Source organism: Barbus barbus (genome assembly GCF_936440315.1).
Source record: "Barbus barbus genome assembly, chromosome: 21".
NCBI classification, from domain to species: Eukaryota; Metazoa; Chordata; class Actinopteri; order Cypriniformes; family Cyprinidae; genus Barbus; species Barbus barbus.
This window is the reverse complement of record NC_136749.1, coordinates 10904173-10930031: the sequence shown is the minus strand read 5'-3', so window position 1 is coordinate 10930031 and position 25859 is coordinate 10904173. Positions and strand designations below refer to the sequence as shown.

The following is a 25859-nucleotide window of genomic DNA, read 5'->3' as shown; positions in this document are numbered from 1 at the left end:
ACGCTACTAGTTGCTACTGTCTTTCAATGACAGCTGTCAGTGTGAAAACCTTGTCCCAAGATGTTTTTGATCAATTTTGGTCACGGAAGTACCATCATTTAAGTGGGACTTAAATATGACATGGAGGTATATATAAAATATTTCAAAATAATGTAAAAATACAGATCACAATGCAAACAGGAGAAGTCTCATGCTATGGTCGTTACAATCGCAATGACAACATCTCAGATCAACACTGTTCATGTACCTCAGGGTAAGGTTCAATTAATTTACATTTAACCAGTTTAATATGGAGAGGCACTGAAATGTAAAGCTTAGTTTATGTGTTTTGACTTAACTACACTGTACATGACGTGAGACCAGTTCGCTATTTAGGTTTGTTCGTTAGCATGGACTCATTAACTTTAACATTAGTTTTAGCCAGGGATACCTTGCTGAAGCACAAGATGACATTAATGTTCTGCTTGAGCAGATGAAAATTTTAACTTAATGAGAGGCTGGCAACCAGAAAATTATCATTTTCGTCTTCATTGGGATTGGGGTTGAAAGCTTAGGGACATTTTTGCTCTGTTTTGTTTGGGTTTAGGAAATGTAATAAAATAAATTCTATTGCCTATCCTCTCGGGATACCTGGAACCAGTGTTTCAAGTACCCCCGGCACATCGGTTTTCCATTTTTGAAGCATAAACCCCATAAAATCGATAAAAGCTTTGGATCTTCCAATATTTGTCTTTGGTGCTGAAACCTAAAGATGTCCGAGTTTTGCTCCCCATGCAACTGATACTCGACTGCTACTGGCTCATCTGCGTTCGAGGGGTGGGGCTTACCGATAGGTCAGTTGTGAGATAAGATTGCAATTAAATGTCCCAATTAAAAGGAAATAAAGTCACAGACATATATAAAGGCCACATTACAAGGAATAAATTCAGAATAAAGTCTCATGCAAAGTACAAAGTAACATTTTTTGTTTTAGAAAATTATGAGGTAACTGTGAGATAAATTTTGAAATCAGATATACAGTCATATTGTGAGATATAAAGTCTCACTGTAATACATAAAGTTGCAATTATGAGGTCACAGTTACGAGATATAAAGTTGCATTGTGAGATAAATTACAAGAAATAAATTTGAAAAGTACAAAGAAACATTTTTTTCATTTATTTTATGATTTATTTTATATACAAAGTCTCAATGTAAGACACTAAAAGTTGCAATTAAGAAATATAAGGTTGCAATTTCTGAATTACAGGAAATTGTGAAACTGAAAATCACAATTACAAAAAAATGTATTCACATTTGCGAAGTATATTTCACAACTGCAAAAATTAAAGTCTCACGCAAAGTACAAAGTGAGATATTAGTTATGATTAATATCCAATTGTGAGCTATAGTCACAATTACAAGAAAAAACTACAGTCAAATTGTGAGCTATAAAATCTAAATACAAGAAATAAAGGCACACTTGCGCAAAAAAAGTTTGAAATGAACATATCAAATGAGTAGGTCAAATGACGAACTCGATCTGATGAGTGTGAAGTGATTGTGACATGGTTAAGTTGAGTACTATGTCAGTGCTATATAGCTACCAAGAAAGCTATCTGTGTGGTTAAACAGTATTTGTGTTACACAGAGTAAATTATTTTCAGTTGCTATTAGTATGTCATAGGTCAAAGGACATATGGGTCAAAGGGCAAGGCATGGCAGGTCCCTAATGAAAAATCCAGCACATGCTGGTTAGGTATGTCTTAAAGCATGGCTGCTGGTTTGAGCTGGTCCTTATCAGGTCATGAGCTGGCTTAAGCTGTTTCTAAGATGGTCATGTGCTGGTTCTAAGCTGGTCCTAAGCAACTAGCTCCTGCTCAGGACTAACTTAGGGCCAGCACATGACCAGCTTAAACCAGCTCATGACCTGCTAAGGACCAGCTCAAACCAGCAGCCATGCATCAAAACGTACCTTACCAGCATACACTGTTTTTTTCAACAGGGGTGAAGCATGTTTGTGGATGTATTTGTACTACACGCCTGTACTTCATCAACGGTCGAGAAGTAAGTTCCCCATCAAATTCAATAGGCTCTCAGAATAGAATTTGGACACGGCCTTTCTAACGGTTAGAACAGGTTAACATCACTGAGTTGTCTCATGCTGTTGTGTTGCAGTGCACAGCTTCCTTTTCAACCACCAAAATACCTCACAATCTTCCTGTTATTTATGGGTGTGAAAACCAGCTCCTCTTATGTTTAGAGGTGTGAAAACACAAGCACGCAAACTGCACACACTGCAGCAAAGTGAGCGGTTCAGGTTTGCTTCAACTTTCAAATGGCATCGAATTCGCAGTGGAGCTACAAGAAATTCCTGCAGGCACATGGAGGTTTGCACAATTCTTTTAATAGTGTAGATGCATAAAAAGCATTATTCGTTTTACAAATGTCAATACAGTATGATTTACTAAACAGGGCAAATTAGTATTAGTGCGCGATTTCACAAAAGCGCCAATGGGAGGGGAAAATTCTGCAGGTGATTTACTGACAATGTGCACATTAAAGAACATAGACGCAACATCTCATTTCCATAATGACCAGCGCAATCTACCAAGAGCAGTGCAAATTAGCACCTGCTTTAAGACATACTTTTTTGGGGCGTTAAAAAAATGCTGCAAATACCAGTAATTTGACGAGCGCAAATGTTAATCATTGCATTGTGTGATTAATTTTAATACCTCCCATTATTTTTGCGTCTGAAAGCGAAACTCATACAAATGCATATTCAATAAGGTCAGGCTCAAAAATAACTGTGTCCACGCCTTTTCAGTGCTAATTCTTCCCTGCTCTTTAGTCTTCAGTAAATCCTGACAGTACTACTTTAACGCCAAAAGAGCAAATTTGGCCCTTAATATTTCATATATTTTTATTTTTATTATGATTATTAATTATTATATAGGCTATATGTATATATACAGAAAATAAATGGCTTTATCTCGATCTTGCATGAGAGGAAATAAAATGTTGAAGTGAGGAAAATTTAATTCATAGCCTCTTCCTTACGTCAGAGTGGGGATTTTTTTGTCTGATTCTTTAGTAACAGAAAAGGAAGTGTGCTATTCAAAGGAGCTATTTTTGTTTTATGAAGTTAGAAGTCTTAATTTAATATGCTACCTGTTTTTTTTTTATATAAATGTTATACAAAAGAGTTATTTTGAATTAAATTGTTAATTAGCATGCAAACTGTTTGCATGCTTGTTTTGCAGTGGTTAGTACTGAGTGTTAAAAATGTATTTTAATATTAACTGCTCTGGTTTCACTGGATGTTACACAGGAAATGTTTCACAGGAATTTACATTGAGCTGTTCCCGATGATCAGTTTATATGGCACCAACGACAGTTTGCCTTGCCATCCATTTTGTATTATATTGTGTCGCAAGAGCGTTTCAACTAAAACTATGTCAATCACCACAGCTCCAGAAGAAAAGAACTATTGTTGCTGAACTTGTCCTCCCATATCCGTCTCTCAATCAGTACGGCCACCATTCAGACACTAGTTACATTTAGTATTCATTGTTACCAGTTATGTTCTCCAACCCCTGGACTTTCTTATCACCCAGTTAAAGAGGTGGAGCTCCCTCACAATGTTTTATCTCAAGCCGACTGACTATGTCTAACATATTTAACACTGACATGTCTCAGGAACAGATGTTAGTAATTCACATGCAGAGAGCATTCAAATCATTTGGACCCTTTGAATAGCCATGGCATTCAGATTCCCTGTGCTCTGTCATTTCCTTCTTTGTTTCTGTTAGTCCAGAAGGGTCTTTAAACTGTTTTTTGTCAAACTGCCCCTCTCTCTGAGGGACTGTATTCCCTTCTGAAAAGCCCAGATTCATGGTTTTTGATGCTTGCCTACCTTGTGAACCATCATACTGCAGCCATGCAAAATGCAATGGTAGTCAATGGGGTCCAAAACTACAACTGGAACATTCTTCAAAATATCTTTGTTTTCACAAAAGAAAATCATGCAAGTTTGGTAGAAATGAGGGTGGTTATAAGATGAGAGAAATGTCAGTTTTTAATTATATCTACAGTATATTAGCATCGTATGCTAGAGGCCAGCATCCAAAATATAGCATATGCCGGCCTTTTTAGCAGGGCTGGTGTGAATAAAGGGAAAAACCCAGCGCAACGCTTGGAGAATCACAGGAAAAGTTGGGGGTTGAGGGTCCTTGTGTTTCACAGCTGTGGGCCCCCCGCCTGAGCCCTGTTAAGCAGGCAGACTTGAGGAAAGCCAATCTTAATGGATTCCAAGCCTCCAAATCTCTTCAGTAAACATGGCGGAGCAATGAAAATGACTTGTTATCCTTATTCAATGGACGCTGTATAACTCTTTTAGTCTTCACATCCAAAAAAACTCAGAAAGCAGATGGACCCTGGATTAAGCTTACTGCAGTCATTCACAATCACTGTACAGGTAATTACATTTGTAGAGAGAGGGGTGCAGAACAAAAATCTGGTTTTGTAGTTGTAAATTTTATAATTTACTGTAATATTCTATTTATTTTATCTCATTATTTTATTTATTTATTTATATTATTTAATGTGGCAACCTGTTGAGTCTGGAAAATGTGAGGAAGTACTGTAAGTTCTGTTGCCGAAGTGTGTGTTTGTCAATATTGCTCATTCTATTTTCTGATAATTTAACCAGATTTTTCTCAAAAACAGGAACAGTATATTCTTAGACAGCAGATGAGCTCAGTACTTGCCACTGACAAATCTGCCAACAATGAAACACATAGAATATAGAAGGAGAGTGGATTGTGTTGTAGCCAAATAAACTTCGTACAAGGTTCAGTAGCCCCTAAATAGTGAGTCTTATATATATATATATATATATATATATATATATATATATATGTATATAGCTGATGGCAGTTCGCCATTGAAAATAGTAACATTCTGCCTACTCTATTGCAAGCCTGCCATCTAATATACCACGTTTGTATGCCAAATTTATGATTCACCCCTCTTTTCTAGGAATAGTTTAATATTTAGACATGAACATTTCACAACAGCAAAGTATTTCGAAATCGTGCACGTCAATACTGCATCATTCAGGATTTTTAGTTCAATTATGACACGATTCTTCGGTTCAGAGCAGCAGGAAGAGAAGATTAAACAGTTTGTGGACAGAGGCACTAACTGGCCTCGATGGCTTCCTGCGGGAAGTGGAGTTTCTGTGTTAAGGGTATTGAAAGCCTTTTTTCCCGCTGAGGTGGACATTTCCAAACACACTGATACACGCTTCCAAAGGCTGACCCCTGACCTCCACAGTCCCCATAACAAAACAACACTCTCACACTTGTGGAGTCATAGAGAGTTGCAGTTTTCAATGGACATCAATGAAGATTTAGGTAGCAAAAAGACCAAAATTAAAATTAAATAAATCTCCATATCCAAGTCATACAACACAACCACTACCCATGAGTTATTATAGTTAATAACTACAATCATAAAAAAATAATTTTGTTACTTGAAATAAAAGTAACAAACATTCACTGAAAATGTTTTCGTATAACTGTAATTTTGTATTTCTTTTGTTTGATTTTGGTCTGAAATGTGAATTACTGTAAGAATTACTGTAAGACTAACACAGCTTCTCTCAATTAATTTCCATAAAAGGCTGAGGACTTTATGATATCTGAGCTGCATGAGTGTACATTCATAATGAGTGCTATAAACTGTTTCTTTACAGCTTTAGCACATGCACACCCACGTTCCAACACAAAAACAGCATGGGCATTGCATATGCTCTGCATGAATTTATATTCACCTCCCATTTCTACTGCTGCAATCTAAAACACAGCAGAGCATTCATAGCAACGTTCAGCATTACTGCCCCTGACCCTGCAGAAACCCTTCTAACAAAGCTCTCGTAAGTTTTGTTCAGATGTTATGCAAACCAAAAGAAACTTTGGTTTGGTCATAAAAATTAGTGCATTTTTCATTTCAAACATCTTTACAGATTTGTCAAGTAAGAAGTGTCTATAAGATAAAAAAAAGTTAATGCAGCAAAGAAAGGAGAGCTAACTAGTCTCTCTTTCTGTCTCTTATCCTCTCTCTCTCTTTCTCTCTTTCTTTGACTGTAATTCCATCCCTTTCCCAGAACAAATGCACTGTCAGACCGTCAATCAACTTGATTGACAGGCCTTCCATCCAATATTCACAAGTTGTCCAATCTAGGCATCTACGCCCTATCCTGTCTTACCACTGGCAAAGAGATGTGCAGTATTTCTTCACAAAAATCATCAAACACATACACAAACATGAAGTAAAGAGTGTGTTATTAATTGTCGACTGCTTTCAGATATAAGCTTCTCCAAACACTAAGCGACCCGTATATCAACAAGTGACAGTTTCATTATGAAACATCTTGTTTGTGAAAATGTGTTGTTATACACAATAAATCTGTGATTTTGGAGTCAGCTGCAGACCTGACCGTCTAATCTTCATCCTAAACATCCACCATGGTTGAAAATGATACCTTCCTCACCATGCGGCCCATCATGTGTTTCAGGTGGTGATTATACTGCAGACAGGGCGCATTCTGACGCAACAAAGAGACATAGAGAGAAAGACATCAAGAAAGAGGGAATAAAACTGTTGGAGAAAAAAGAAAGACGGGTCAGCAGTGGGATGTGTTTGCGCAAGAGGGGCGTCATCCCAAAAAGCTGATATCCCCACCAGAGCAGCACCACTGATGTCATCACTGTGGGACACACCCAAGCTGGCTACACAACACAGAGAACTTTAAGAGTCACTGCAGGGACAACTGGAAAGATTCACAAACACACACACACGAGAAAATCTAAAGAGTGTTACAGTCTTCCCAGGAATGTGAGAATGTGCCCTTTCAAGGACACTTGATTACTGTAATCGTTTTAGCATTAAATAATGATTTGCTGATCAAATGATGAATGTTTAGTTCCGATGTACTTTTTAAGAAGCATTTCTATTTTGTAGTCAGCAATGTGCTTTTTTTAATTGAGTGTGAGAGTGTTGGTGTGTGTATATGAAACTCTGAATGTGTGAAATGCAAAACCTCAAAGGCATATCTTCACTTTGACCCACATCTAGATTGTGGGTCTAATTTTGTTTTGAAAATCATTTGGAATATTAGGGTGAGTAAATGACAGAATTTTTATTTTTGGATGAACTATCCTTTTTGGATGTATACTCTAGAATGTGGGATTGATTACTCTTTCATATCCCTTCACATACACAACTTTCATAACATTTCTAATCTTTTAAAGTGAGCAAGAGCTATGAAATGAACAGTTCACCAAAAAAATGCTGAAAATTGACCTCCCAAGATGTAATAAATTAAGGATTACAGTAAATCACTTGAGATTGAGAGTCAGAATGAGAGTCTAAACAGCTGATAAAAACATCAAAATAATCCACAAGTAATAGACAAGCATGTCTATAATAAAAACATAGCCATTTTTTTACTTCAAACTGTGACTTCCAGCTAAAATATGAATTTTCTATTTATAATATTGCTTTCTCCAGTGAAAAAGTTGTGTAATCTGAATCGGGAGAGAAATATGCACAGAATAAGTGAAAACAGTCCAGAACGGTTCAAAACAAATATGTCTGTGGATTCTGATGTGAGAGGACAACAGATTCACTGAAGAAAGTTTTATTATGGATTATGGACTCATAGTTTGGGTAGAAATGGCGGTTTCAAGTTTTCATAATCGAGTTTCGATTCATGAGTTGTGTGAATTACTTTTGGATTATTGTGATGTTTTTATCAGCTGTTGTAACTCTCATTCTGGTGGCACCCATTCACTGCAGAGGATCCAATGGTGACCAAGTGATGTATTGTAAAGGTCCTTGCACACTGAGTCAGAAATTTTTGTATGCCCTTTTCATATTTGTCATCGTTTCCTATCAAAATGCTTGCTACGGATGCGAAAACGGAGAAAACTGAACCTGGTCCAATTTTTTTTATGATGGACAAAAGTTTCAGAGGCAGTGTGTAAACGTGATTGGCACAACATGAGGTCGTATTTATTTTTCAACATGCGAAAATTTCAGACGGAAATTTTGGACTCAGTGTGCAATGGCCTTAATGCTTAATTTCACTAAATTTGTTCTGATCAAGAACAACATCATGTATAACTTGCATGGTCTAAATTTTGGGGTGAACTGTTCCTTTAAAGAACAGACACTCCTATACAAATCCAAGAATCCAGCTGTTGTTCACTGCTATCCACATGACAGACAAACAAACTCTTAACTTAGACTCAAACACAGTCTTTTGAAGAACATAATCACTACTTCCCAACTTTGTGCAAGTCAACTGCTGTATTCTGATAGGAGAAATGCAAACAGCGGCATGGACCTTGGACTAATATTAAACACTAGCCTTCGTCTATTGAACGTTGTACCAGTGACAACGTTCATGTGATGATGAGGGGGGCGACTTACCCAATCTGTCTGTTGGTGGAAGGGGCTTGAGTGATGACAGAACTGGACTGGGGTGAAGGCAGTGCCTGCTGGATCACTATACTGCTGTCATGGTTGGCCATTCTTGAGTGGGTCTGCTGGTGCTGGTTAGGGCCCCCCTGCCCATGGAGAGTGATATTCTGTGCAGAAACAGACAAGAACACAGGGGTAAAACATAAACCGAAGAACACCCCCTACAAGTCAACCCTAAACTACAATACTAGGAGCAGTAATATTGGCGAAATTTTGCAGACAAAAACGATCCATTGTCTCTTATGAGTAGGGTAAGGATGCATGAAGCTCAAACAGAAGTTACCTTCAAACCAAGCAGCTTTTCATACCTGGAGTAGGAGTGGAGTCTTATTGAAATGACTGGATTTAGCATGTGGAAATACATTAAACAGCGGTAAATGTTATCGCACCTTAAGAAAGTAGAGCTAAAACTAGAAAAGAATGCATGAAGCACTCGCTGAACATTATATATAGCAGCCTCTTTGGTTTAGGCCACTTTGACACACTTTGTTTGATGTGTGAAAAATGAGGTTTGTTGGTCAGAAATGTACTCTGTTGCTCATTGAGGACCTCACCTTGAAGGCACAATTTAAAGTTGCACCTGTTATGGTTTAGAAGATAAACAAGTGCACAGAAATCGACAGATTTTTTTCAGTAGTTTTCTTCAATTGCATCAACTAACCAAGTACTTTGTTGAAGAGGAGAGAATAAATTGTGATTCTGACAGTGCCGTTTATTTGCAATGTCCATGTAGCTTTAGTGTGTATTAAAGGAATTACATTTTAGATGCACCCACAAAATCTGTGCCGAACACAATTTAAAGGTTGGTGGATAGTATACAGCAGACTACTGCAATCTGATGTACTTTAATGACACAAATTATAATGCTTTTGATCATCATAACACAAATAACTGCAGCCATGATCAATCAAAAATGTATACAAACATCTCTTTCTGGCTTTTCAGTAATTGCTGCTTACTGATTACCTTAAATAGAGTTTTGTGAATACGACGCAATCTAACTTTACAAAGAAAGGGGCATGTTTGCTCTAAAAAGAAAGACAATGACTCAAAGAGTGCGGAACTATTTTAGCACATTTAGCATCATGGTTAAACTGAACTGTGAAGTAGATTTTGCGGTATAACACACTATTTAGCCCTTTAAACACACAGCATCTTAACTGCCCTAAAAAACACAGCCTTTAAACACAATAGATTCGCCTTCCACATTTTTTTTCAGTATACTTAAAACAAGCACAGCAGAATTCTCTAAAAAGGCTCTGGGCGATATCTTCCTCTCACCTGTCTGCACCTGATCTCAGCAAAGTCCTGCTACAACCTGCTGCTTGCTGACTTGGCATGGTGTACTAACCCTAAACCTCAAGAGTAAACTCCCCAGATTAACAGACACCATCAGTTTATCTACAGTTTGGCTGTCAGACAGACAGTAGGGTGGTGGTCACTGAGCCCAGCCATCCTGTGACACAGTTGTGATGCAAGTGGTAAAACAGTCATTAGGGTCGACGGTGTCTGAATGCATCATTGTCAGACCTTGACGATGCATGATAAAAACACCCACAAGAGTTTGGCTATCACCATGGCATTACAATTATCATCCTATTTATCACTTTGAAATATGACTGAAAAACATGAGATTTTTTTTTTTTTTTTTTTTGATACACACATATAACTTGCCATGATTGGCTTGTTGTACTCACAAGACCACATTTGCTCCTGTTGTCCATGTGTGCACATGTATAAGTAGTTTAACATTTCAAAATTGGTCAACCAGTTGAGTAAACTTGAAGCAGAAATGAAAGTGTCAGTGTAAGTTCTAACAGGAAGACTCCAATTCCATGTCATTTATTTATACTAACAGGTCTGGCCAATCACTGCTTGACAACTAGAGTATTTAAGCACTGAACTCTCCATTTCATTTTTCACAGTTGACGACACTGACGTTTCCATCCATATTCTTCACCACCACCAGGTTGGCCCTGTCCTTCCATGGGGGTAGGCTCCACCCCTGCCTTCATCTTCAGGCAGGATCAGCCAAATCTGCATCCCCAGGACTTGAATAAAGGACGAGGCATACGCCAAAGAATTTTATACAACTATACATGAATTATTGTGGCTCGCCACCATCTGTTAACACTTTACGGAATAAATATCTTGTAACGTTTACCTTCTGAGTCTTTCTGATAGAACTGCCTATTTGTCCAAATAAAGGAAGATGAGAGAAGTGTTTGGAAGAAGTCTTTATTTTTTGAAATTCTCTTTGGCGTTGCTAATGATGCAGAAATTACTTGCCTTGACAGAAAAAGACAGTTAGAAGTTCTGTACTTATGCCTACTGCCTAGTAAAGAGCAACGTAACCATCATGGAACCTTATAAGTGACTGAAAGTAACCAATTTGAGATATATTCAACGGTAGCTAACCGTACAATGGGCCTAGTCTAACAAGTATAAAATATATAGTACACACAAATACTGGTTAAATTAGTTCCTTTTTAATTGTAAGGAACTATTTTTAACAATATTTACATGCTTCTAGCTTTGTTGCAAATGTATATTGCATTATTAGCATTGTGGCAAGAGGGTCCATAATGGTTATTAGCATACATGTCTTATTTCAAGGTCTGCCACTGTCAAGGCAGAACGACAGTTTATAGAAATTCATGCAAAGTTAAGTTAAAAGGTGCTTAAATTAGTATGAAGTCAATATGCTCACATACTTATGTGAAGTGTGTTTCTGGTTTTAGACCGAAATTGAGATATTTTAGCAGCCATAAGGTAGTTGCCTACCTTTTGGAAAAGCATTCCATATCAAAAACTATGATGCCTTAAAATAGGCAGCTCACACAGTTTTGGAAAAGAGTGTGTGATATTTGATATCCAAACAAACAACTCTCTTTATGAACACAACTGTCAATCAGTTTGAAGCTCAACAGCCACATGTGAGCTCTGTGTGTATATATACCTGCTTCAGCAACTGAACCTCCACCTGCCTGTCGTGTGTGTGTGTGTGTGTGATCTGTCCAAAGCTGAAAGTCTTCAGTGACTCATGGTGGATGGGGTAATAGTGACAGCGGCCGTTAGCATTGGGGATCACAACTGCGATACCCACACTATAAGCTCACCTGTTTGCTGTCCTCTTCCTCCTGAGCCTTGCAAAACTCCTGTTCGATGGAGCAGTCCAGCTCACTGAAGAGACCCACCTCCTCACAGTTCTTCAAGAAGCGCGTTGGGGTTGGTGTCTGGTCTAGAAATGTTTGAGAGAAAAAATATTAGCAGGGCGTGTTAGTTTAACTGTTTACAGTGACATTGAAGCAGTGCCGATCCTAGACTTCTGGGGGCCCTACGCAAAACGGGGGGGGTGGGGGATGATGGGTATGGAGGGGAGGGTTGGGATGAAAGAATGGATGAAACGCACTTGTCCATGTTTCACTCCATCTCGAATCGCGCTCACGGAAAGCGCTCGAGAAACAGTATCTCTTCCGTGGCTCGGTACGCTTTCAACTCCTTTTTTTTGTAAGAGCTGTATGACATTCACGTTACATGATTTGGCTGATTTTTACGTAGAGAGCGTAACAGCGCACAACATTAAAAGAAATGATCATTAATTTTTTCATAACCGCTGGCCAAATTAAAAAACAAAACTAAAAATAAAACATCTTTGAGAGCAAGGGGGTCCCCTGGTGTTTCGGGGAATTGAAGGCCTAATGGGTTTGATTATCGAGGAAAACGTCCCATTTTTGGTACATATCTATTAATTTATTCATAAATACATTGACAATGGAATTTACACATTTAACGACACAAATGCAGTTTATTAAAATGAATTAATTTCTGAATTTAAATTTATTTTAATATTTTTGAAAACGCTTATTTAGCAGTTTGGTATGTTTTATTATTCACACTTATTATTATTTCTTATCACCTTTTATTATTAATTCAAAAATAAACAGTGAAGTCTGTTTTTAATATTATAAATATTTGACATTTGTCGCCAAATCAAAGTCATGTGGTGCAACCAATGTGCAGAAACGGGGCAAAAAATCCAGAACGCAGAAAAATAAAGAAATATCTTTTAAAAAATATATTTTAAAACTTTTTGAATATAATTATTTTAAATATTTTCTTATAATCTATCACAATCTATTTTTACCCAAATTTAAAATTTAATTTTAGCTATTGTCAACTATGCATGAACAAAATTCTGAACGTTAGTTTCCTGACGACAACTCTGCATCTCTGCAGTGCACACAAGTTTGTTCTAAAGTTCAAAACAAGTTTGCGGTAAATTCCCTATGCAAATTGAATCCAACCCAAACAGCTAAATAAAAGCTTCTGGCGGGACCATGTGGTCTGTGGCACTAGGATGCATTTCTAGCTTCATGCCGTGTCTCTCTCCACTCAGGCTGTGATTCTGTCCTTTTCATAATTTACCCTTGTCACAGTGGTAGATCAGATTTCTGGGATCAGCTTTGGGTTTCTCACTCGCTTCGCATTCTTTTACATGCAGGCCCTTCTTTCAGTTACTCACTTGCTAACGAAGGTGCACATGCGTTTCTTCACTCACTACCTCTCGTTTGCTCAGCCTCTTTCCCTTAAACACACTCCATTGAAAAATCACACACACACTTCTTATTGAGTTTGTGGTGGGATGATAATTTCTAGCCGCTACTGGAACCACAAAGTAACTCATTATCTTGTACTTTATCAACCCCATGATGAATATTACAGTCTATACTGAACCGCACATCCAGGTCTCGTTGAATCCTGTCAATAGTTTGATTTCAGGATCCCTGATCCGTCACAATGTGTACAGTATCTTGATAGAAGAGGATGAATTATATAGATATATTTAGATGTAAATATTCTTGCATATTATTGATAACAAATAAGAGAAAAATGAGAGTGTCCAAAAAAGTAAAAAAATGCAAGTTATTTTTATTCATGGCTTCGTAAGGTTATAATTATCCATAACTCATAATAATTTAATTAATTATATAATAAAGCAAGTGTCACATCTTAAAAATCAAAGAAATCTGAGTTGTTTTTCACATATCATCTATAGGACTTGTATCATAATTTTGCAAGTTCTGCTTTCTTCTACATTCAGTGGAAAGAGAGGACAGAATCTGAAGATTTTTCTTTTGCTCTTGATCATTATGGTACATTAGAAAACATTAGTGATTACTGTATTTTACATATTCATAAATAAGCTAATTTAAGTTTAAAACTCCTTATTGTTTCCTTATTTGTAATACAATATAAAGTGAATGACACACGGTTCAATATTTGGGGCAGGAGTGAGCATCTCAAATGGCAAAAAATTACATGAAATCTGATCTGACCATGCAGACGAATAGTAATTTACAAAAATCTGATTTTAATTGGATTTCAAACCACATCCGAGAGTGAATCGAATCTGCAAAAAGTGGACAAAAAAATGTATCTATATATGTAAGTGTATATGCTTTATTTGTATACATGTATAAAAGATTTTATACAAAATGACTAGGATTTCATATGTTTTTGATGTCCATTAAACATATTTATGTCAGATACACCAAAAAAGCTGCCTTTTTCAGTCAAGCCTAAGTACACAGCTTTGGTTAGCTAGTGTACTATCTCTAAATATGCACCTCTCCACATGTGCAACCCTCCACTTTTTCATCATAGTTGTCGAGGCTTATTTTCGTTTCTTCCCTGCACTGTTCCCCCTTCCCCTTGTCCCCTGAGAGGGCCGGCGGTCTAATTGATATGGAACTCATGGTACGGGTTGATGACTGGGATTAGGGGAGTGAGGCAGAGCACAGCTCAAATATTATTTTAGCCACATGGCTCTGCATTTAAAACTACACCTACACATTTGCCAAGTCATGCGTTCTGCCTTATACACCTAATCAAAGACAGACACTAAACAGACACTCACACATGCGCTGTCTCACCTGACAGCATGTTGTCATTTTTGATGGAGGGGAATTTGAGGGTCATCTCGTGCTTGTGCCGATGAATCATTAGATGATCCTCCGTAGGGAATCTCTGGAGAACATGGAAACAACTGGTTGCGATTTAATCACATTAAACACATTAAAGAGCAGAGGCTTGTTTTCTTTCCATTTTGTTTTCTTGAAGAACAGAATCTTACAATTAGAGACTTTATCAAGCAATGTTATACTTACCACCATATACAACAAGACTGAGCCTTAGGCATAAACTGTCTTTCTGAACAGATTACAATAATACCTTTCTGATTGAAAATGCCTTCTCATTATCGTAATTACATTATCTTAATTGATGTTTAAAAGCACCTGAGAGGAATCTTGTGTCTGTAAATGGTCCACATGAACCAGCCTGCTCAAACAGATTGTGACAGGCCTAGTCTAATTGCAGCGGTTCAAAACAGGTGGATTGTGATCCGAAAATGGGCCACAGGTGTGTTCTGATTACAGAAAGAAGGAAAAAAAATATTCCCAAAAACAATGATGCTATATGCAAATTTATATGTATATATATATATATATATATATATATATATATATATATATATATATATATGTATGTGTATATATATATATATATATATATGTATGTATGTATGTATGTATATATACACTCACCTAAAGGATTATTAGGAACACCATACTAATACTGTGTTTGACCCCCTTTCGCCTTCAGAACTGCCTTAATTCTACGTGGCATTGATTCAACAAGGTGCTGAAAGCATTCTTTAGAAATGTTGGCCCATATTGATAGGATAGCATCTTGCAGTTGATGGAGATTTGTGGGATGCACATCCAGGGCACGAAGCTCCCGTTCCACCACATCCCAAAGATGCTCTATTGGGTTGAGAGCTGGTGACTGTGGGGGCCATTTTAGTACAGTGAACTCATTGTCATGTTCAAGAAACCAATTTGAAATGATTCGAGCTTTGTGACATGGTGCATTATCCTGCTGGAAGTAGCCATCAGAGGATGGGTACATGGTGGTCATAAAGGGATGGACATGGTCAGAAACAATGTTCAGGCAGGCCGTGGCATTTAAACGATGCCCAATTGGCACTAAGGGGCCTAAAGTGTGCCAAGAAAACATCCCCCACACCATTACACCACCACCACCAGCCTGCACAGTGGTAACAAGGCATGATGGATCCATGTTCTCATTCTGTTTACGCCAAATTCTGACTCTACCATCTGAATGTCTCAACAGAAATCGAGACTCATCAGACCAGGCAACATTTTTCCAGTCTTCAACTGTCCAATTTTGGTGAGCTCGTGCAAATTGTAGCCTCTTTTTCCTATTTGTAGTGGAGATGAGTGGTACCCGGTGGGGTCTTCTGCTGTTGTAGCCCATCCGCCTCAAGGTTGTGCGTGTTGTGGCTTCACAAATGCTTTGTTGCATACCTCGGTTGTAACGAGTGGTTATTTCAGTCAAAGTTGCTCTTCTATCAGCTTGAATCAGTTGGCCCATTCTCCTCTGACCTCTAGCATCAACAAGGCATTTTCGCCCACAGGACTGCCGCATACTGGACGTTTTTCCCTTTTCACACCATTTTTTGTAAATCCTAGAAATGGTTGTGCGTGAAAATCCCAGTAACTGAGCAGATTGTGAAATACTCAGACCGGCCCGTCTGGCACCAACAACCATGCCACGCTCAAAATTGCTTAAATCACCTTTCTTTCCCATTCTGACATTCAGTTTGGAGTTCAGGAGATTGTCTTGACCAGGACCACACCCCTAAATGCATTGAAGCAACTGCCATGTGATTGGTTGATTAGATAATTGCATTAATGAGAAATTGAACAGGTGTTCCTAATAATCCTTTAGGTGAGTGTATATATATATATATATATATGTGTGAGTTTTAATTTTCTGTTCACTTTTAACTTTTTTGTAATTTTGCTGTATTTTGTCTTTTTTTTTTTTTTTTTAAACATGTCTGTATAGCTTTTGTTACTTTTTATTTCACTTTTAATTTTTAGTTATTTTACCAAGTTAAACTAAGTGAAAATTAAAAATGTTCCTTGGCAACTAGCTATAAAGCTTATTTTATTTCCAGTGATGAAGTTTATGGTTTCAATTTTAGTCATTTCATTATACATCAAGTCAAACTAGATGAAATCGAGAAATCTAGCTAGAATAAAAAAAGTTTTTTTATATATATTTTAAGTTAAGTTATAAGTTTTATTTGCAAATGACAAAGGCTTTTTATGGTTTTAGTTTTTGTTTTAGTTAAATATAATAACTCTGTTGAGAACCACATTAACGGTTGAACTTGAGCTAGAAGAGAATATGCATTATGAGAGAGATTATTTAACATATCTATGAGGATTCCACCTCATCCAAAGAAATACCCAGTGGATGATATTTGCCTCAACAAGATAGCATTTCACTGTTGTAGTCTGTGGTGCAGTTTCACATTGAGAAAGAGCTTTCTTGAGTTACAGGACCGTTCGTTTTTGCTATTGTCTTATCAGACTCACCTGAGAGCAGCCCGGGGCGCTGCACACGAACGGCCTTTCCTGCTCGGAGTTCATCACTGTTACTGGCTCCTCATATACCTGAACACAATGCAAAGGAGAGAAATTCAAATCAGGGGCGCCTCCAGGACTCAGAAGCATAAAGACCCGCTTACATTATGTCACTAATGTATTGTGTACCAGTGATAACAAACTCCGTGGTTCCCGAGGAGGCTTTGACAAAATCCCGGTGAGGATTCTGTGCCTTATGCCCTGGGAGAGGGCATTTGGAGTTGTAAAGGTTTAGTCTAAACTCTAGGAGGGAGGCTTAAGAGGCTAAAACTGACTCCTAAAGTGTCACCCTGCTCCTTCGTCGCCATGGAGCCATCGCTGACCACAGGGTAAGATGTAAACTATCCTCTCTGTGTTGTGCACGCAAGTCTGTGGCTAACCCAGACACACGGCACTGAGGTCAGCGTATCAATGAACTGCCGGTCTTTAGCAACACTTTTGACACCTAAACTGTCCTTTTAATACCTCGCCAGCCATGACTTTAGCAACTCGTATTAGGAGGGTCAGTGATAAATAAGAACCATGTTTAAAAACATTTAGAAATGTATTCTTTTTTTATTTAGTGTACTTTTTTTATAAATTATATATATATATCCTCAATTACAAGTTTAAAGAAATATTAAAATATTAATATAAAAATTTAAATGAAATTCAAATTATTAAAAAAAAAATTATAATTTCCTGTCATGATATAATTTATCTTTATGACATCATTTACTATGATATAACTTATCTTCACAAAATAATAAAATGATTTAAAGCAAATCAATATAAAAAATAATGTATTTATTTATTTACTATATTTATTATATATTATTTATTTTTATTTCATAATATGTAATAATATTTATAGTAGATATTTTATCATATTTACTATATTATGATATCATTTATCTTTATGATATAATTTTTTGTATTATATTTTATTTTCCTACATGCTGGTCGCACCACGTGACTTGGTGAACAAACGTTATTTTAATATTTATTTTCTTATTTTTTATTATTGTATTCAACAACACCATTTTAATCTGAGAGATAATAATAAAGCTAAACAATAAGTTGTATCTTCATATTTAGAATTTGTTTTTTTTTAAACATGTCTGTATAGCTTTTGTTACTTTTTATTTCACTTTTAATTTTTAGTCATTTTACCAAGTTAAACTAAGTGAAAATTAAAAATGTTCCTTGGCAACTAGCTATAAAGCTTATTTTATTTCCAGTGATGAAGTTTATGGTATTGAGAATTTCAACTTTATACTTTGCCCCATTTGCCCCTATGCAATGATACATTGGCAACACTGACAGTGTGACAAATTATGTATAGAGGGGAATAAAGGGTAAAACTGTTTCAGCACAATGACAAAACTGAACTATTTCTAGTGTCCGTTTTACAAGAGGTGATTACATTTCAATGTAAAACTCTCTCTCCATTACAGCTCACCATGCGCCCTGGAATCCCTTCCTCAGTGCCATGATGCTGCTAAATGCCATGGATGACAGACTGACAATGGAATGGTATGCCAGCCATTCAGTTTCACGCACATGGAGTGTAATCGGGCCGCTCCTCTGATGCTGATGGGACGTAGTTCACCATCGGTTTTCTTATGTGGGACCACGCTGAGCCCTCTACTACTGTCGCCATGGGAATCAGAGTGCGATGCTGTGGAATATATCAGGCACCATTTGTGCTTCAGTCTCAAGGGTGGCTCATTCTATTCAACTAGTGATGATCTATAGGGTGCCTGGGTGTGTGATTCTGACTGTATGTCCCTCTTCTCATCCCTGCATTCTTAAAATAAGTCTATGAGCATGTAAAAAGCAGGCCAGGGTTGACTCAATGGCGTTTTTTTTTTTTCTTGGTCATTGGAATTCTGTGTTTGATTTGACTAGGGTAAAATGTGTAAACTGGACAGTGTTGGGGGTAACGCATTACAAGTAATGTAATCAGATAAAAAAAATTAAGTAACTAGTAAAGTAACGCATTACTTTTTAATTTACAAGAAAATATCTGAGTTGCTTTTTCAAATAAGCAATTCCACTTACTTGGTTTTCTCATTTACTGACTGACAGCTCTCTTGTCCCCAAGTTTAGAGAAATCAGGCGTTGCTTTTCCTTCAGCATGAGGCTTATTAATTTCAATTTTGGTGGGGAAAGCATTTAAAAGCGTTAATTTACATTTGCCAAAAATTGAACTTTTATATTAAAAACAAACAAGCAAGCCCAGCCCAGATGAGAAAAAGTAACGCCAAAGTAAGTTAACGCATTAATTTCCATAAAAAAGTAACTAACACAATTAGTTACGTTTGTACGGAGTAACCCAATATTAATTTTACAAGTAACTTTCCCTAACACTGAAACTGGAAATACATTAAACCATTTTTTGTTGCTAAAACATTGTCAAATTTACCAAAAGATTCAGTTTCTGCAGCGCTCTGTGGATGCAGACTCTGTGTGGGCCTGATTATAAGATGCCAGCGAATGCTTATGATTATTTTATCGCAACAGTGAAAACACTGTTGTAGAATTTAACTGTACGTTGTGCATCACAGGTGATCATAAACTTTACCAATGTTTCTAACACCTGTTTTGGGAATTTTACAGCACCCTTATGTAAGTTTTGTGCAAAAGAGTAACAGTATTATGGGCTAAAACAGCCTAATGAGACACAGCTGTAATAGTCCATGACAGCCAGAGTTGAGTCCCCTTCATATACAGCAGCAAAACACAGACTAATGACTGTGGCTACGTATTGACACACTGCTTAGACAGCTAACAAACACTTTCCAACTGCGTGGAAAATAAACACGTTTGAAACTTTGAAAGATGAAAACATGAATTCAAATGCTTCAGGCCTGGATATGCATGAGCCCCGCTGTGTGAACGCTTTCATACACGATTTGCATGTGCTTTTTTTTTTCTGTCCGATTGGTCTAGCTAACTGTTTCCTCCCATGCAGTCAAAACATGCAAACTTGCCGTTATGTTAACCAGACATCTTTTTCCTTACAGTCCGGCCTTGGGACGGAGCCCCTTCAGGCGGCTTCTGACACGCAGCCCTTGGGGACACATGGTCTGGACAGGGTGTTTCTGTAAGCAAACTGACATCAAGAACACGTCTGCTAAATGACAAGTCACTAATGCTTGTTTTTTTCTATTTTCTGTCTCTCTCTCTCCGTCACATGCTTATCAGCTCTCAGAAAGTTGTGTCTCGGTACACAAGTCTTTACTGTATCTGTATCATTCTGCTCTTACTTCTTTCTCAGTCCTGGATAATTTTTCTAATTGTTAATTGCTATTTGAAAATGGTCATTTTGGCTGTTCAGTATTTAACTCCTCTGCCACTGGATGAAATTGCCCACTTTTTCCAGCACTCACTTTTGGTAAATTAAACAGACAGTTCACTACAATGAAAACGCTGTCATCATTTAGTCATCCCACATTGTTACAAACCTGTATTACTACATAATCTTACAGAGCACAAAAGAGGATATTTTGGCGAATCTTGGTAACCAAGATTTTCCCAAAATATATTTGTTTATGTTCAATGAAAGTCAATACGGGTTTGGAATAAAACAAGGGTCAGTTAAGGAGAATGATAGAAAGTTCATTTTTCTTTAAGCAAATTAAAGTGAATATTTTACTTCCGTAACTTGACATTTCTTGAGTGAAATAGGATATTCAACAAGATGGAAATATAGGACGGGACTTAATGTTATCCATCAGGAATTGATCGGATGTGATGTTTTTATTTAAAACTCTTCAAACAACAGATGTTTCAGAGGTGGAGTAAGACATTATATTTTTTTAATTACCAAGACCAAACCTTTTTTCTTTGGAATCAGGTGCACCGATGAATCATTCAAAACAATAAGCAAAAATGTGTTTTAAAAAAGAAAATACAGTCTTTTGATTTCATGTTGACTTTAACACTTCACCCTAGAGAGGAACATGTTGCTGTGTCCCTATCTAGCCTTAAACTTCACAAACTTCTCTTTGTATCAGTCTAGATTTAAAAATGTATCGTAATATTTGTGTCCCTGCGTTGTCAAACAGACCTAAGATATGCCGTCTTTTGATATCACATCTGGCCAGATTCCAAAAGCAAAACCAACAGTGCAACACAATCAGGGCCCTGCAGCAATATTTCACATTCACACTATGCAAGTTCTCTAACATGCGAAATCCGTACTACGAAGATTGTCATCAAATCTGTTAATTTAAACATATGATTATGCACTTCATTCATTTTCATGAAAAATATTACTGTATCATTTCCACCCTCAAGCAAGTCTTTTAGCCACCTAAACTGCTCAATATCCCCATGTGACACGAGGCCAGGTGTGAGATGTTTGCTCACCGGTGGTCATACACTGCTTGGCTTTTATTTCACCGGTGTTTTCATTTAACACAGGAAATTTCGTTACACTTCAAATTTAGAATGGCCCGATGTGGCAGCCGAGGAGGATTAGGGGACTGGAGTACAGTTTCACAGGGAACCGGTGAGGAACTTTCTCCTCTGGTACACATTTGAATTCAAACAGTATGGTGCACTGGCCGAGGGGAGGAGGAGGGTGGTGAAGGTTACAGCAAGCACAAACTTGCGCTGCAATTCAAATCCAACCTCCCCCCGTCCTCTGCAGGCCTTCGGCAGCAAAGGTTCAAGGTAGGATCAGCACAGGGCCCGGGGCAAGGAATAAGAAACAAACAGACAATGCAAAGGATGCCATAAACCTCTCATAATGAACAGACGAAGGGGCCCCACAAAGGTAACCTTCAATCACTGTCAGTCATCACATCTTCACAAACATAAACTCACAGAGACCTAGAGAACTTCAGGCTGACTTTTATATCGGAGGTACAAACATCTGAAATATGAATGTATCGGAATGTTGTTGTTGTTCAGTGAACAAAAGTGACGGCAAAATGAAAACAGTAACACTTTATGTCATTTGTGATCAAACTTAAAATGAAAAAGGTTTTCTCTGCTATGTTAGCATTCACCAATAATGACGATTTGCACGCAAAATTGTAAATTTATTTTCTTAAACACATTTTTGCATACACTACATTTGAAACTTTTATTAAACACATAGGGGAAAACCTGCATACACTATATAGCCTATTATAAAGCAAATTCTATGTAGTTTATATAGAAAATATATTTATTAAATTTTCCCATTTAGTGTAATTCACTTAGCTGGATTAATTAAACCAGAGAGCAAAGAAATCTTTATAATGGTCATATAGACATTTTTCCAATACCAGTCACTCAATTTTATTAGATAAGTCTTGTTTCACAGGTGACAATATGGTATTTCACAGATAATTATAATAAATGGTTCAAATAAATTAAGCTATAAACTGAATAATTTTCTTGTCTCATGTTTTGCCGAACTCAATCTTTCTTACGTGGACCACAAAAGGAGATGTGTAGATAGAATTCTAGGGACTGACAGATTCAGTTACCATTTGCTTTCATTGATTTTTTCCCCCTTATAATGAAAGTGACTGGAGCTGTCATTCTGCCTAACATCTCTTTTTGTGTTCCACAGAAACTAATACAGGTTTGAAAGTGAGCAAACCATGCAGATTTCCTCCCTGTATGAAGCTAATTTATCTGTAAACGGAACACTTAATATAACGCTTTTTTACAGTTAATATGCATTTATTTTCTGTACTTTCCTATAAATTTATTTGTGTTGTAAAAAAAAAAAAAAAAAGAACCCAGACAAACTTCGTGACAGTGGATTCAAATCTTGTAAGCCTTTAGGCTTTTAGAAAAGAGTTTGCCCCGTCAGCACAAACCACTAAAACCCTCAATATCTCGACGGTTAATCAAACAGTCTGACTGGCCTGCATTATGACGTCATGCTTCGATACATTGCTTTCTTGTTACAATATTACAAAACAAAACGTGTGATTCAGTGCGAAGATTCAAACATGCGTGCATAGCCTACTTTAAGTCAACCATTCTTTTATCATTTAAGAGCGGACTGTGCTGGGACCCCTCTGACAGTCTGGATAGCTCTTGAACGAGACGGGATAACATATAGCTAGAGGTGCTGTAGTATTTAGAGACAAGCGAAGTTTCTCAGTTTCTGCATGTTGATGAATAAAACAAAACAGTTTCAACGTTACAAACTAATTCTCCCGGACCGCTTCAGAGGAACAATGCAGAACACTTGTGACAGCGCGAACGGGACACAACATACACACACTGTGGCAAGCCAATTTAACATTTATTCCTTTAAACTACTAGTAGGGTACAACGGGGCTAAAGGCCCACCTTAAGAAAAAAATTTGCTATTCACCGTGCCTAAAATGTATAATTGCAGAAAAAAAAAAAATAAATATATATATATATATATATACGTTGTATTGAACATTAATGGAGCAACAGATTTTGTGTGAAAATAAATAATTCCAGTTGTTTATTTTGTTTAAAAATCGTATAAATGTATGAGGTGGCGAGAGGGGCCTTTTACCCCATGCATGGGGTAAAAGCCCCACCAGCATGGGGTAAAAGGCACACGGTATTGACACAAATACTTCAGCTAAAATAATGTTGTTGTTTTTTTTGTTTTTTTTTATAATGTCTAAGTTAATACTTGTTCAAAACAATCACTTTAGCAAAGTTTGTACTATTTTCTGCTTATTTTGAAAAATAAAAGAATTAATTTTTGTTCAATAAATATGCTGTCATTAAAATATGTCAATATAAAAAAATATATTTTAAAATACAGAAACAAAATCATTTTAATAAGAAAAGATTCTGAAAGTATTGAAGGAGATCCTTGAATATATATTTACAGTAGTAACAACAAATTATATTTTATTATATGATATAATTAATATCATGTTTTTAAATATGATGGTTTCATTCTAAACATGGTGAGTATCTCTAATATGGACACCCAACATAATATATGATATTTACCATCTGAATCTAACCATGTCATGTCAACAAATGGAAAAGTCAGCTATCTATTAATTATAATGTTAATTACTGTGCACCTTTAGCCCCAACAGCAGGGATGCTTTTTACCCCAAATATCATACTTTTACATATTCTTTCGTTATTTAAAAACTGTTGCTTTAATTATCTTAAACAAAACTGAAAATCATAAAGAAGACCATTGTCTCAAAATATATGCATTAATTTTAGCGATTCTCATTTGCTACTTAAAGCTACAACATTTTAAAAAACATAAAATATTAGATCAAGTAAGCACAGAATCAACGTTGAGCTGCTGTGCGCGATCGCATCAAAGATCAGACAAATATATATACAAATATATCTTGAAAAGCAAATGTTTTGGAATGGTTTGTAATATCAAAGGTGCCTTTTACCCCGGGTTGCCTTTAGTCCAGTTGTACCCTATATATTTCTTATTTAAACTGTTAAGCAATCAAATAGTGACAAGTATCTTGTTTGATTAGTGACAAGTACATATTCATTGCTTATTCGATTAACTATTCCATTGTTAATGGAATCAAATTGCATTTTTGCTACTAGGTTCAATTTGGATCTGGTTTAGATATCAAGTATTCATTTCACACTGTTATGTATTCCAACTGTTACTGTTTTCACTTACTATTTATTGTTCATATTTGTAAGCTGCTAATAACTATCTAACAATAGCTAGGCTACTCCTGCTATCTATTCTAGATTGACTAGCACTGTACTTATTTATTAATCCTCAGCACATATTTGTGATACACTAGCACTGATTTTAATTATTACAAGTAACATTTCTTACTGGTTTGAACTGTATTTTTGCTCATAATCGCTGATGCCTTGTCTTAATAGCTACTTATAAGATAAAAACACTAGTCTATAATGAATGTAGCCTATCTATGCAATTACTGGTGCTAGAGAAGGTAGAACAGATACTGTTTGAATAGTTACTAATAACTAGGCTATCAGTAGTAGTTACTAATAAAATAGAAATACAGGCCACTTGTCTCGACTACATTATTTACTAGCATTTAGAAATAAATACTTGCAACAAAAATTATTTTATTGAATAACTGTTATTTAATGGAATAACTGTTAAATTGGCTTGCCACAAACATGCACATACAAACACATGCACGCACAAGCAAAGTAAAAACTGTAGTAACACAGCGATCGTGTTTGACAGCTTCATGCGCGCAAACTAATAACTCCGCGTAAAGTTTTGCAACATAAGTTTGAGATCAGAATCAAGAAGGAGCTAGGCTGTTTAATGCGACACGATGATCCCTTAACGCGCAATTTGGGTATTCAAAGCGCAAAGCTGTTACATGCAAACAATCCCTGGAGATCCGAAAAGAATAAGTCAAGATCGGTGTGTTTTCTGCATGAAACGTGGACGATTTAAATAGACGCGTTCAGACAGACTCTGTAAAAGTACTTGAAATTCGTTCATGTGAATCCCTAACAACTTGTCACTTCTTCAGGCTCAAGAGAATGATTATTTAAATTGCACCGACTCGGCAAGTGCATGTGAATGCGAAGGAATGGATGTATCGGTATGAAAAACAACTCAAACAACTCACCGCAGAAGTCTGAAGAAGATGCACCACACTTTCTGAAGGAACCACGTTGGACTGAGGAAAGATTACAATACGATCTATTTAGAGAAGCATTACATCACCCTTTGGTGACGTCACGTGGGATTCCTGAACTTCTAAATCATTGCGGTCCCTCGTAGGGGCGGGGCGAGCAGGCGGGGCGGGGTCAGGGCCAGTGGGTGTGGCGTTCGGACAGCAACACCAAACAACATCTGTCTGACTTCAAGTTGTTATTGTTGTTCGCAGCAGTAAG

General features: G+C 36.9%; 1 protein-coding gene across 1 annotated transcript in view; it reads right to left on the bottom strand.

Moving 5' to 3' along the window:
• Positions 1-25638, bottom strand: part of creb5b (cAMP responsive element binding protein 5b) — a 70553-nt gene extending 44915 nt beyond the window's left edge. The window contains exons 1-5 of the mRNA XM_079445237.1: positions 25592-25638; positions 17004-17081; positions 14469-14562; positions 11652-11773; positions 8482-8639 (exon numbers count right to left, since the gene is read on the bottom strand). Of these exons, the coding sequence (XP_079301363.1) occupies positions 8482-8639; positions 11652-11773; positions 14469-14562; positions 17004-17057 (428 nt within the window). The 5' untranslated portion in view covers positions 17058-17081; positions 25592-25638. The remainder of the gene's footprint in view (positions 1-8481; positions 8640-11651; positions 11774-14468; positions 14563-17003; positions 17082-25591) is intronic.
• Positions 25639-25859: the final 221 nt, after the last annotated feature.